At 51.2% G+C, this 13,717-nt stretch overlaps 1 protein-coding gene across 1 annotated transcript in view; it reads right to left on the bottom strand.

Annotated features, from left to right (window-relative positions):
• Nucleotides 1-13,717, bottom strand: part of CATSPERG (cation channel sperm associated auxiliary subunit gamma) — a gene marked incomplete at both ends in the record, with an annotated part of 38,314 nt that continues 24,597 nt past the window's right edge. Inside the window, 14 exon segments of the mRNA XM_080703586.1 lie at nt 1-258; nt 343-442; nt 533-625; nt 1,101-1,196; nt 1,411-1,506; nt 1,612-1,675; nt 1,852-2,008; nt 6,403-6,459; nt 6,538-6,618; nt 6,687-7,193; nt 7,368-7,430; nt 7,628-7,841; nt 10,891-11,000; nt 11,083-11,241. Of these exon segments, the coding sequence (XP_080559712.1) occupies nt 1-258; nt 343-442; nt 533-625; nt 1,101-1,196; nt 1,411-1,506; nt 1,612-1,675; nt 1,852-2,008; nt 6,403-6,459; nt 6,538-6,618; nt 6,687-7,193; nt 7,368-7,430; nt 7,628-7,841; nt 10,891-11,000; nt 11,083-11,241 (2,055 nt within the window).

Here is a 13,717-nt window from a genome sequence, read left to right on the forward strand (position 1 = left end):
CTACTTGGCTTTGTCCTCCTCCTCATCCTCCGTGTCCCTGGTGTCAACTTTGGAGGGGCCTTTGGAAGGGGGCCCGGAGCTAGTTTGAGATGAGATGCTGAAGGCTCGTGAAGAGCTGGCGTAGGTGTAGTAGGATTCGGAAGCGATGATGTTGTTGATTTTCCACCGGAGCGAGGCCCAGGCCCTCACCACGTAGGGCCAGACGAGGCAGATGAGGATGTAGAGAACCACCAGGCCCACGAAAAATCCGGATGACACCTGCGGGCACCGTGTGTGGGCGAGGGCGGGCATCTGAGGACCCCACCCCACCCTCCCGGCGGGCTGTTCCTGGGCAGTGCTCACCATGACAATGAAGAGGGCCCGCTTGGCGCTGAGCGGGAGCCCGTGCAGGTGCAGCAGGAAGGTGAGCTGGTGGTCGCAGTAGGTGCTGTTGTCCACGTTCCTGGTGGGGGTGGGGTCCAAGACTGGAGGAGTAGCCAGGCACCCCACAGAACTCCTTAAGACCCCCCCACACGCCACATGCCTGGCTCACCTGTTGCTCACCAACACTCTGAAGTAGAATTCTGGGGTGTAGATGCCTTGGGGGACGGTGTCATAGCATGGGGAGTTCTCCAGACACAGCCACCTGGGAGCCCACGTTCAGGACCTTGTGTTGCCAACCAGGGCCGGTGTGCGCCAAGCCCGGCTTCTTCCTCCACCCCACGCTCTGGGCGGGCACCCCGGGGAACAGTCTCACATCTCACCCACTGCTTCCCCGCATCCACCCAGTCACACTGCCTGAACACCTGACACAACGGGCAACTCGTTTATTCCTTCGCTTCCTCCTGCCTTCGCGTTTCTATCTGCCAACTCACCTGTCCCCCGGCCTCCGTTCACCCAGACTGGGGGCCAGGGACCTATCCCTATCAGGGGCCAATCTCACTCATTCCTTAAGAAAGCACAGGAGGCACAGCACCCAGAGGAGCCCGGCTGGAGCCAGCCAGCCCTCTTTGAGGGACACAGGGGTAGTCGGTGTGGCTGCAAGCTCCAGAAGCCTTTCGAGGCAGAAAGGATAACACACCCCGTGGGCAGGTGGGGGCCACGGGGCCTTGTACACTCACTCGATGCCCGAGTTGCCCAAGGTCTTATGGGACATGACGAAGAAGGGTCCGTCCATGTGCTTTATTCTCTTTGTGGTCCAGATGAGGCTCCTGGTCCTGTACAGGATCGAGGAATCTGAGTGGGCCCCCCCCCCCTAGCTCCCAGGCTGACCCTGCGCACGGGGGCGGGGCCTCGCGGTGTGGGCGGGGCCTGTGGCTGGGAGGTGGGTGGGGCTTGCAGCAAGCCTCAGACCTGCGGGCTGGGGGGTGGGAGGGACTGCTGGGGAGGAAAGGAAGATTACTAGGACACAGGGGCCCAAACAGGGATTACTTGTCCAGCGGGCTGTTGTAGCGGTAGATTTCCTCCTCGCTGTAGTCTCGGACGGTGTCCATCGTGGGCCCGCCCCCTATCACCTTCAGAACGTAGCTGCGGGAGCAGAGGTACCGAGGTGCGCACGCAGGGACCAGTCCGGAGTCCTGCACTAAGGCCACCCCCATATTCCCCTCACCCTGTGGCTCGTCTCGCCTTTACCTTCCCTCAAAACTGCCGGACTCTCCTGTCACCAAGTCTTGAATCAGGAAGAAGGGGTAGAACACTGTGGAGTGGGAGAGGGTGGAGACCAGGAGGAAAGCAATTGGCTTAGCCCGGACGAGAGGGGCAGGGCAGAGGAGGGCGGACCGTGGGGAGGTGGGCTGGAGGGAGAGAAGGTGAAGGAGGGTGAAGGGGTGGGGGCAAGAGGACAGATAACTACGGGAAAGACTGGACACACACGGTCGCGGAAGAGGAAGCAGGGCCTCTCTGGGTCCACCTTCAAGCAGTCGAAATAGTGCTTGTTCTCCTTGCGGTTGTAATGTAACGTGTTCGTGATGTCGAAGGCCAGACGCTTGCCTGGGGGGCAGCCGATAAACACTGGGACCATCAGGTTTCCCTGAGCAGGAGAAAAACCTCGTGCTGGGGGGCAGCCAGATTGGGGAGGGGAAAGGAGAACCACCATCCCTTCAACACAAGACACCAGGCCCTGCCTGCCCCACCACACATGGCAGTACGATCCTATTATAACAAACAAATAAATAAAAATAAATATTTTATGGTATTGGGGATTGAAACTTAGAGCATTCTACTTTTTTTTTTTTTTTTTTTTCGGGTCTGAGGATTTGACCAGAGGCATTTGACCTCCGAGCTACACCCCCTGCCCATTTCTTTTCTTTCCTTTCCTTTTTTTTTTTTTGGTGGTACTGGGGGTGGAACCCAGAGGCTTTCTACCTCCGGGCTATACTCCCAGCCCTATTTTATATTTTATTTGGAAACAGGGTCTCACTAAGTTGCTGAGAGCCTCACTAAGTAGCTGAGGCTGGCTTCGAACCTGTGCTATCCTGTCTCAGCCTCCCAAGCGCAGGGATTACAAGCGCGCGCCACCATGCCCAGCTCTTATTCTTTATTTTGAAACCGGGTCTCACTGAGTTGCAGAGCCTCACTAAGTAGCTGAGGCTGTCTCTGAACCGCGATCCTCCGGTCTCAGCTTCCCAAATGCTAGGATTACAAGTGTGCGCCACCACCACGCCTGGCTTGCATTCTATGTTTGTATGTGTGTGTGGTGTCGGGGATTGAATCCAGAGGCATTCTACCTCCAAGCTACACTCCCGATTCTATTTTATTTTTATTTATTTAGTTTATTTTATTTTTGCGGTACTGGGGATAGAACTCAGGGGCATTCTACCACCAAGCTACATCCCAAGCCCTATTTTTTATTCTTTATTTTTGAAACAGGGTCTCACTGAGTTGCAAAGGGCCTCACTAAATAGCTGAGGCTGGCTTCAAACCTGCGCGGTCCTCCTGTCTCAGCCTCCCAAATGCAGGGATTACAAGTATGTGCCACCACACCTGGCTTTTTAATTTTTTAATTATTTATTTTTACTCTTTTTTTTTTGTGGTGGTGGTACTGGGGGTGGAACCCAGAGGCTCTCTACCTCCAGGCTATACTCCCAGACCTATTTTTTATATTTTATTTGGAAACAGGGTCTCACTAAGTTGCCGAGAGCCTCACTTGGAACCTGTGCGATCCTCCTGTCTCAGCCTCCTAAGTGCAGGGATTACAAGCATGCGCCACCACGCCCGGCCTTTTTATTTTTATTTTGAAACAGGGTCTTGCTAGGTTGATAAGAGTCTTTTTTTTTTCTTTTTCAGTACTGGGGGTGTAGCCCAGGGGCATTCTACCTCTGAGCTACACCCCCAGCCCTATTTTTTTTATTACTCTTTATTTTGAAACAGGGTCTCACTGAGTTGCAAAGAGCCTCACTAAGTAGTAGCTGAGGCTGTCCTCAAACTGCTTTCCTCCTGTCTCAGCCTCCCAAATGCTGAGATTATAAGTGTGCACCACCACCTCTGCCTCTCATTCTTTAGTTTGAAACAGTGTCTCACTGAGTTGCATAGGGCATCACTAAGAGCTGAGACTGGCTGTGGACCATGATCCTCCTGTCTCAGCCTCTCAAATGCTGGGATTACAAGCATGGGCCACCACGCCTGACTCTGAAACAATAATTTTAATAACTGCTAATGTTCTAAAAGCTCCACATATTAAGTCACTTAAGCCGTACGCAGCCTTGCATGGTAGAGAGCATTGATATCCCAATTTTAGACATGTAAGCACAGAAAGGCCAAGCAACTTATTATCCAAAGCCACATGGCTGGTCCATGGTAGGGTTGGGATTGGAGCAGACAGGTGGGCTCCAGATGCCCCTCGTGTGTGACATGGCAAATCACTGACACCAAGGGGGCACCAGAGCCCTGGACACGCACATGACTCTCAAATAACAGGCCAGCAGGAGCATGCGACATTTGACAGAAGTGGTGGCCAGCAGGGGCTTCCAGGGGTGTGGGAATTCCTGATGACATTGTCTGTAGAATGAAGAGTCCCTGGGCTCACTGGAAGGTAGGGTACAAGGGTTTCCCCCAGCTGTCTAAGGAGCATGGACATCAGAGACTATGGCCTGGGACTATGTCCATGGTGACTGCAGAGAGGAGCTGGTGGTCATTAAGTAAGCACTTGCAATGGCGGAGCCCACTCACTGGCAAGGAGGTCCAATGGGCATCTGAGATTCTATCTGTCTAGAACCCAACTTGACCAATGGTGCTTCCATCCCCTTCCCCTCGCTGTTCAAGTTAAAAGCCTTGACCCGTCCTTAAAATCTCCGTCTCCTACACAACCACATCTAGTCCATTAGGAAAACCCATTGATTGTAGCTTTCAAAATACATCCAAAGGAGCCGGGCGTGGTGGCACACACTTGTAATCCCAGCATTCGGGAGGCTGAGAGAGGAGGGTCACTGTTACTGGACAGCCTCAGCTACTCAGTGAGGCCCTCCACAACTCAGTGAGACCCTGTCTCAAAATAAAGAATAAAAAAAGATCCAAAGAAGCCAGGCATGGTGGCACATGCTTGTGAATCCCAGTATTTGGGAGGCTGAGACAGGAGAATTGCAGGTTCAAGAACAGCCTCAGCAATTTAGCAAGGCTCTCAGAAATTTAGCAAGACCCTTTTACAAAAAATATTCTTTTAGCCAGGTGTGGTGGTGCACGCTTGTAATCCCCACGCTTGGGAGGCGGAGACAGGAGGATCGCGCAGGTTCGAAGCTAGCCGCACTGGTGTAAGAGACCCTGTTTCAAAAATATAAAATAGGTCTGGGAGTGTAGCCCGGAGGTAGAAGGGCTTCCAGGAACCCCAGTACCATATATATGTACATATATATACATATATATATATATATATATATATATATATATATATATATATATTCTTTTAAATTAAAAAATAGGCCGGGCGTGGAGGTACACGCTTGTAATCCCCGCGCTTGGGAGGCAGAGACAGGAGGATCACGCAGGTTCGAAGCCAGCCACGTGTGCTGGCTTAGGAGACCCTGTTTCCAAATAAAAAAAAAATATAAAATAGGTCTGGGAGTGTATCCCAGAGGAAGAAGGGCTTCCAGGAACCCCAGTACCACCAAAAAAAAAAAAAAAAAATAGGGCCAGGTATGGTGGTGCACACTTGTAATCCCAGCATTTGGGAGGCTGAGAGAGGAGGATCACGGTTCATGGACAGCCTCAGCTACTCAGTGAGGCCCTCCGCAACTCAGTGAGACCCTGTTTCAAAATAAAGAATAAAAATAAGGGCCTCACTAAATCGCTGAGGCTCATCTAAAACCTGCAATCCTCCTGTCCCAGCCTCTGAAGTATTGGGATTACAAGGGTCTTAACTTGGCCTTCTGGAAGGTAGGTGGACAACCTGAAATTAAAGCCAGGATGACATGTGTGCATTTTCTTTTTCTGGAGAAAGTACCCATTGCTTTCATCAGAGATCCAAGGAGAAAACAAACTTAATAAGAATGCCTGTTAGGCATGGTGGTGCACACTTGTTATCCCAGTACTTGAGCGGCTAAGATTCAGCCACACTTGCTCCTTGTTACTTTAGTCTAACACATGAAATCTCCTGTAAACCAAGGAGCTTGGGGTTACTACAAGCTGCCTTTTACTGCCTGGGTCATTTCAACCTGGAGGGAGACGCCCCAGTCTCTCTGCTGGTGAGTGTGCAAGGAAGTGGGGTAAGCAATACAGCTGAGTCAGCTCCTCCTCTGCCATTTATGAGCTCCCGGGTTTCTCTGAGCAGATGTCTGCACCTCTCTGAGCCTCAGCATCTGCCTGAGTGCAAGGGGGATATTGTATCTGTATGCAAGAGAAGATCCACGAACCCAAAGGTGCGTGGGCAAATGAAGAGCCAAACTAGCCATCTGTGCCAAGTGCAAGGAGGGGCCCTGGCTCTCAGACACACTTTCCTTTGTAGAAAAGTAGTGGATGGACCCGGGCATGGTGTCACATGCTTGCAATTCCAGCATTCAGGAGGCTGAGACAGGAGGATCGCCGTTTGCAGACAGCCTCAGCTACTTATAGTGAGGCCCTTCGCAATTTAGAGAGACCTTGTTTCAAAATAAATAATAAAAAATAGGGCAGAGGCTGTAGCTTGGAGGTAGAATGCCCCTGGATTCCATCCCAGACCCGCAAAAAAAAAAAAAAAAAAAAAAAAAAAAGTAGTGGATAGAATATGTAGGCTTTTGTTCAACCTACACAACTCTGAAGTCAGCTTTTTTTCTGAAAGATGAATGGAAGAAAGGAGTAGAGGGTGGGGGGTATATGTGATGAAAGTGAACGAGAAGGAAAGAAATTCTGAATGCATTAGTGGGATTCCTGGGAGAGTACTGGGAATCAGCCTTGTTGAGACTAAATCCAACCCCTTCCCACCCAGCCCAGGGTCCAGTACCCAAGTTCCAGTACTTGCATGAGGGGTCCAAGGAGCGTGTTCTGGAAGCAGTGCCCAGAAGAACCGATCACCTGCAGGTAGGATCAGGTGATGATGGTGGTCCCATGGACCCAGTCTTTCCGACCCTCCCTTCCAATCTTGGGCCTCACCTTAACCATCAAAGCTGTCCTCAGGAGTTGCTTTCCACTAATGCCTTGTTCATAGCAAAAACTTCTTTCCCTGATTGTAACCTGGGGCGGGGGGGGGAGAGGAGAGGAGTACACAGGACTGCCCAAGGTCTCAGCGACAGTTCCAATACCCCATAGTGGGAACTAGTAGGAAAGCGATGACCGCTTCCGCTTCCTGCACTGGCAAATACTAACAGCACCACAACAGCTCCGCGCCCGCCCTGGCGGAGCCTCACCTGGAAGAGCACGGTGTTGCGATTAACAATGACCCGCTCCTTCACCTCGGCCTCGACACAGTCGGGGTCCGCCAGCACCACGGACACCATCACCCTGCTGTACAAATCGAAGGAGCTGCCTGTGCGGAGGGAGGGGGCGGGTGCGGGGATCAGGGCCGCCCCGCGCGCCGCCCCCGCCGCCCTGCCCTCGCCCAGCTGCTGACTGATGCTGAGGCCCATCCTGAAGGAGTTGCCGGACGACGTGAGGATGATGGAGAAGTGGAACTGTGTGCCCTTGTCCAGGAAGATGCGCTCGGGCAGCGTGTTCGAGGACTTGGAGCTGTAGACCTTCTCGTAGCTATCCATGTCTATGTGAACGCCGCCCGCGCTCTGCCTGTTGCTGGCCAGGTAGAAGAAGTAGTCCTGGGGGTGGGGGCGGGCGGGTCAGCGGGAGGGAGCTAGGGCGGCCACGCCCCCGGCCCGCCACGCCCATGCCACACCCCCACACGCCACGCCCCTGGCACGCCCCGTCCCGCCTCGCGTCCCGACCCCCTCACCCCCCACCCCCGGCGCCCCCCCCCCCCCCCCCCCGCGCACCTTGTCGTGTTTCTTGTTCTTCCACCAGCGCCAGGTGGGGTCGTGCACCGGGTCCGCGTACGGCTGCAGGGGTGGCTCGGCAGGTGAGGGGGGCAGGGGGCCAGCCCTCGGCAAGCGGCAGCCCCGCACCCTTTCCTTCCTGGCCGCGTTCTAGCCCCTCACTCAAGGCGCAAGATGCACACCCGGCCGGCCCGCCCGCAGATCTGGGTCTCCCTCGTCTCCCGGCCGCCCCCGCCCCAGGCCAGCCCCGCGGAGCCCACCTTGTCGTACTTGGCGTGCAGCCAGAGCAGGTAGTAGACCAGGCCCTGGTAGACCGCGAGCGAGGACTCGCTGTGGAAGCCCGAGCTCTCCATCACGAGCGGCGGCCGGGCCCGGTAGCGCTCCTGGCGCGTGTAGATATGCGGGTCGGGCATCTCCCCGAGGCGAATCACCGTGAACGGGCAGAGGTTGGTGAAGGACACCCTCCGGTTGCCACTGGACAGCACAAGTGGGGAAGAGGCTGACTCGCCGCACCCGGGGCTCCAGGCGCCCATCTCGGCACTACTGGCTCCACCGGTCCAACGCAACCTTGACCACCTCCTCGCTCCAGCCTCTCCGGCCGGAGGTCTCTGGACACGTCCCCTTGGCTGTTCCTTGGTCCTTCGGGCCAGAGCACCCTGCCCTGGAGTTAGTCCAGGCTTGCCTTCTACTTAACCCACCTTTTGCCACCTCAGCAAAATGACCCTGCCCCAGCTACAACCCATCTCCAGCGACGTCTCGGGGCTCCTCTGACCCAGTGGGACCAAAAAGACCACTTCGGGGGTTTTTGTTTTGTTTTCGTTGCTGTTGTTTTGGGTACTGGGGATTGAACTCAGGAACATTGTACGTCCAACCTACATCTATAGCTCTATTTATTTACTTATGTACTTGCATATTCATTTTTGCAGAACTGGGGATGGAACCCAGGGGCATTCTACCTCCGATCTATACCACCAGCCCTATTACTATTATTTTTTAGTAGTAGTAGTAGTAGTAGTAGTAGTAGTAGTAGTAGTAGTAGTAGTAGTAGTACTGGGGATGGAACCTAGGGGCATTCTTTTTTTTTTTTTGGTGGTACTGGGGGTGGAACCCAGGAGCTTTCTACCTCCGGGCTATACTCCCAGACCTATTTTATACTTTATTTGGAAGCAGGGTCTCACTAAGTTGCTGAGAGCCTCATTAAGTAGCTGAGGCTGGCTTCGAACCCGTGCGATCCTCCTGTCTCAGCCTCCCAAGTGCGGGGATTACAAGCGTGCGCCACCACGCCCGGCAACCCAGGGACATTCTACCTCTGGGCTATACCCCAGCCCTATTTTTTATTTATTTATTTATTTATTTATTTTTTTATTTTATTTATTTATTTATTTTGCAGATGAAGGATGAGGATGGAACCCAGGGGCATTCATTCTACCTCCGAGCTACTATGTTTTATTCTTTATTTTGAAGAATAGCCCTATGTTTTATTCTTTATTTTTGAAACAAGGTCTCACTGAGTTGCAAAGGGCCTCACTAAATAGCTCGAACCGCAATCCTCCTGTCTCAGCCTCATAAGTGTTGGGATTACAAGCCTGTACCACCACACCCAGCTTTTTAAATTTTACTTATTTGTTTTTGTGGGTGTGGTACTAGGGATAGAACCCAGGGGCATTCTACCTCTGAGCTATACCCCCAACCCTATTTTTTATTCTTTATTTTAAAACGGTCTCACTGAGTTGCAAAGGGCCTCACTACACAGCTGAGGCTGGCCTCGAACCGCAATCCCCTTGTCTCAGCCTCCCAAATGCTGGGATTACAAGCGTGCGCCATCACACCTAGCTTTATTATTATTTTTATTATTATTATTATTATTATTATTATTATTATTAATTTTGAAACAGGGTCCCACTAAGTCTAGCAGAAGCTGGCCACAGACCTGCAATCCTCCTGTCTCGGTCTCCTGAGTACTGGGAACACAAGCATATAAAACCATGCCAGGCTATTATTTTTGGTACGAGGGATTCAACCCAGGTGCATTTTACCTCTAGGCTACACCCTTAGCCTTTTTTATGTTTTACTTTGTTTTGTTTTTGTGGTACTGGAGATTGAACCCAGGGGATATTCTACCTCTGAGCTACACCCTCCAGCCCTATTTTTTATTCTTTCTTTCTTTCTTTTTTCTTTTTTTTTTTTTGTTGTTCTTTTGTGTGGTACTGGGGATAGAACCCAAGGGCTTTCTACCTCCAGACTACACTCCCAGACCTATTTTATATTTTATTTGGAAACAAAGTCTCACTAAGTTGCTGAAAGCCTCACTAAATAGCTGAGGCTGGCTTCTAACCTGTGTGATCCTCCTGTCTCAGCACCTCCCCCCCCCCCAGTACTGGGATTACAAATTACGCCACCACACCCTGCTTATTCTTTATTTTGTTTTTATTTTTCTTTTTTTGTGGTACTGGGGGTAGAACCCAGTGGTTTTTCTACCTCTGGGCTATACTCCTAGACCTATTATATACTTTATTTGAAAACAGGGTCTCACTAAGTTGCTGAGAGCCTCACTAAGTAGCTGAGGCTGGCTTCAAACCTGTGTGATCCTCCTGTCTCAGCCTCCCAAACTCTGGGATTACAAGTGTGCACAACCACACCCAGCCTTATTTTTATTTTATTTCTGTGGTACTAGAGATTGAACCCAGGGGCATTCTACCTCTGAGCTACACTCCCAGCCCTATTTTTCATTCTTCAATTTGAAACAGGGTCTCACTAAGTTGCAGAGGGCCTAAGTATCTGAGGTTAGCTGTCTGTGAACCTGCGATCCTCCTGTCTCAGCCTCCCAAGTACTGGGATTACAAGATGTGCCACCATGCCCAGCTCCTATTTTATTTTTTACTTGGAAACAGGGTCTCGCTAAGTTGCTGAGGGCCTCACTAAGTTGCTGAGGCTGGCTTTGAACCTGTGGTCCTCCTGTCTCAGCCTCCCAAGCACTATGGCTATAGGGGTAGCGGTATAACTGGATTCTCTCACCTTTCCCCCACAAGGTCTTTGCACCTGTGGCTCCCCCACCAGCAACATTCTTCCTTACCTTGTGGCCTGGCTAATTCCTCTACCCCTTAAGTCACAGCTCACCCCACCTCCTCCCTGAAGCCCTACCCCTATTGGCCTTTCTTCAAGGTTGTCCAAGCTCTACTTTGTGTGTGTGTGTGTGTGTGTGTGTGTGTGTGTGTGTGTGTGTGTGTGTTAGTACTGGGGTTCCTGGAAGCCCTTCTACCTCTGGGCTACACTCCTAGACCTATTTTTTATATATTTTTATTTGGAAACAGGGTCTCTTAAGCCAGCGCAGCTGGCTTCGAACCTGCGAGATCCTCCTGTCTCTGCCTCCCAAGCGCAGGGATTACAAGCATGCGCCACCATGCCCAGCCAAGCTCTACCTTTGAGCATCCCCATCCCAGCCCCAAGGTTATCCCTGGGATGGTTTCTGCCCCACTCCAGGGATGAGAGCTCAGCCCGCAGCATGGTCCACATCTTCTCTTACTTTGTCTCATCCAAGTAGTGATGTTTGAGCTGATAGCTGATCAAAAGCTTCTCCACAGGAATAGGCCTCTTGACTAGGCGTTGCTGCCTCTCATCCATAAGATACACCAGCTGCAGGAAGAAGGTGGCCAAGTGAACTGGTGGCGGCCGCCCCCCCATCCCTCCATATGCCTCAGCATCACCCGCCTGGCACCTGGTACAGCTTGCCACTATCATAGAAGAGGGTGACCATCGTCTCATTGCTGGCATAGAGAGTGGATTTCTGCATCATCTGCAGCGTGAATTCGGTGTTCCAGGCACTGGATGGGAATAGCTGGTATACTTTGTAGGTGCCCTCAATGTGGTACCAGATCTGAGGGGCGGGCAGCGGGAGGGGAAAGAAGCCTATGAGCCATGGGAACCTCCCACCCCATGTCTCCCTCAGCCCAGGGTATGAGAAGTGAGGCCTCGCGCTCACCTCTGGAGAGGAGGGACCAGAGGAGACCATATACCTTCTCCCTAGTGCCGTCCCTCTACTTCCAGAGCCTAACCACCTTGAGTTCCAGTCCCTATCAGCATCATCACCTTTCTTTTTCCTCCTCCTCCTCCTCCTCCTTTTTTTTTTTTTTTTTGTACTGGGGATAGAACGCAGGGGCATTCTACCTCTGAGCTACAACCCTAGCTCTAATTTTTATTCTTTATTTTGAAATAGGGTCTCACTGAATCGCAAAGGGCCTAAGTAGCTGAGGCTGGCTTTGAACCTACGCAATCCTCACAAGCATGAGCCAACACACCCGACATCTTTATTCTTTATTTGGAAACAGGGTCTCACTAAGTTATGAAGGGCCTCACTAAGTAGCTGAGGCTGGCTGCAAACCTGTGATCACCTGTCTCAGCCTCTCAAGTACTGGGATTACAAGAGTGTGCCACCATGCCTGGCACTATTTTATTTTGAAACAGGGTCTTAGCTGGGCATGGTGGCTCATGTGTGCGGTGCTGGGGTTTGAACCTGGGGCATTCTACCTCCAAGTTTCACCCCCAGTCCTATTTTATTTTTATTTTTTTTAAATTTATTATTATTTTGTTTTGCAAGTCTGGGGATGGAACCCAGGGGCATTCGACCTCTGAGCTACACCCCCTGCCCTAATTTTTATTCTTTTATTTTGAAACCGAGTCTCACTAAGTTGCAGAGGGTCTCACTAAGTAGCTGAGGCTGTCCACGAACTGCGATCCTCCCGTCTCACCCTCCCGAATGTTGGGATTACAAGCGTGCACCACCACGCCCGGCCCTATTTTATTTTTTTTGTGGTGCTGGGGATTGAATCCAGGGGCATTCTACCTCTGAGCTACACCCCAGCCCTATTTTTATTTATTTATTTTGTGGTACTGGTGGTGGAACCCAGGGGATTTTCTACCTCCAGGCTATACTTCCAGACCTATTTTATACTTTATTTGGAAACAGGGTCTCACTAAGTTGCTGAGAGCCTCACTAAGTAGCAGAGGCTGACTTCAAACCTGTGTGATGCTCCTGCCTCAGCCTCCCAAGCGCTGGGATTACAAGCGTGAGCCACCCCACTTGGCTTTTATTTTTATTTTGAAACAGGATGTCACTAGGTTGATGGGAGTCTCACTTCTAGCTAAATCAGCCTCCCAGGTACTGGGATTACAGGCATGTGCCAGCTACCCTTCTCTCCGTTTTTTTTTTTTTTTTTTCCCCCTCAGTACTGGAGATGGAACCCAGGAGCATTCTACCTCTGAGCTACACCCCCCGCCCTATTTCTTATTTTGAAACAGGGTCTCACTGAGTTGCAAAGGGCCTCACTAAGTAGTTGAGGCTGTCCACAAACCATGATCCTCTAGTCTCAGCCCCTCAAATGCTGGATTACAAGCATGCACCACCACACCTGGCTCTCTCAGTTCTTTTAATTTTTATTTTTTGGTACTGGAGATTAAACCTAGGGGCATGCTACCTTTGAGCTATACTCCCAGCCCAATTTTATTTTATTTTATTTATTTTTGGCACTGGGCATGGACCCCAGGGGCCTTCTACCTCTGGGCTATATCCCCAGACCTTTTTTATATATTTTCTCCTGTCCCAACTTTCCAAGTGCTGGGATTATAGGCAGGCACTGGCATACCCAGCTTGAGACCCTAAGCTTTTTTAAAATTTTTTGCGGTACTGGGGATGGAACCAAGGGGCATTCTACCTCCGAGCTACAGCCCCAGCCCTATTTTTTATTCTTTATTTGGAAACAGGGTCTCACTAAGTTGCTGAGAGCCTCACTAAGTAGCTGAGGCTGGCTTTGAACCTGTGCGATCCTCCTGTCTCAGCCTCCCAAGCGCTGGGATTACAAGCGTGCGCCACCACACACCCAGGTGTAGGTACTGTTTTTTCCACTGCTGTCACTGTCTGGGAATAGATCACTGAGGACAGCAGGGGGCTGACCCGGTCACCATCGTGTCCCCAGCTATGGGTCAAAGCGTGCTCAACAATGTTAAGCCAACACCTGAACAGTGGGATGCAAGTGGCTTCCTCTGGAAATCAGGTCATTGCTCAGAACTTTCATTTCTTTTTGGCGGGAGGTACTGGAGATGGAACCCAGGGGCTTCTACCTCCAAGCTACACCTCCAGTCTATTATTATTATTATTATTATTATTATTATTATTATTATTATTATTTGTGGTGGTACTGGAGATAGAACCCAGGGGCATTCTACCTCCAAGCTATACTCCCAGCCCTATTTTTTATTTTTTATTTTGAAGCAGGGCCTCACTGAGTTGTAAAGCACCTCACTAAGTAGGCTGGCCGTGAACCCATGATCCTCCTGTCTCAGCCTCCCGAATGCTG

This window comes from Muscardinus avellanarius, assembly GCF_963383645.1.
Source record: "Muscardinus avellanarius genome assembly, chromosome: 10".
In the NCBI taxonomy this organism is placed as follows: domain Eukaryota; kingdom Metazoa; phylum Chordata; class Mammalia; order Rodentia; family Gliridae; genus Muscardinus; species Muscardinus avellanarius.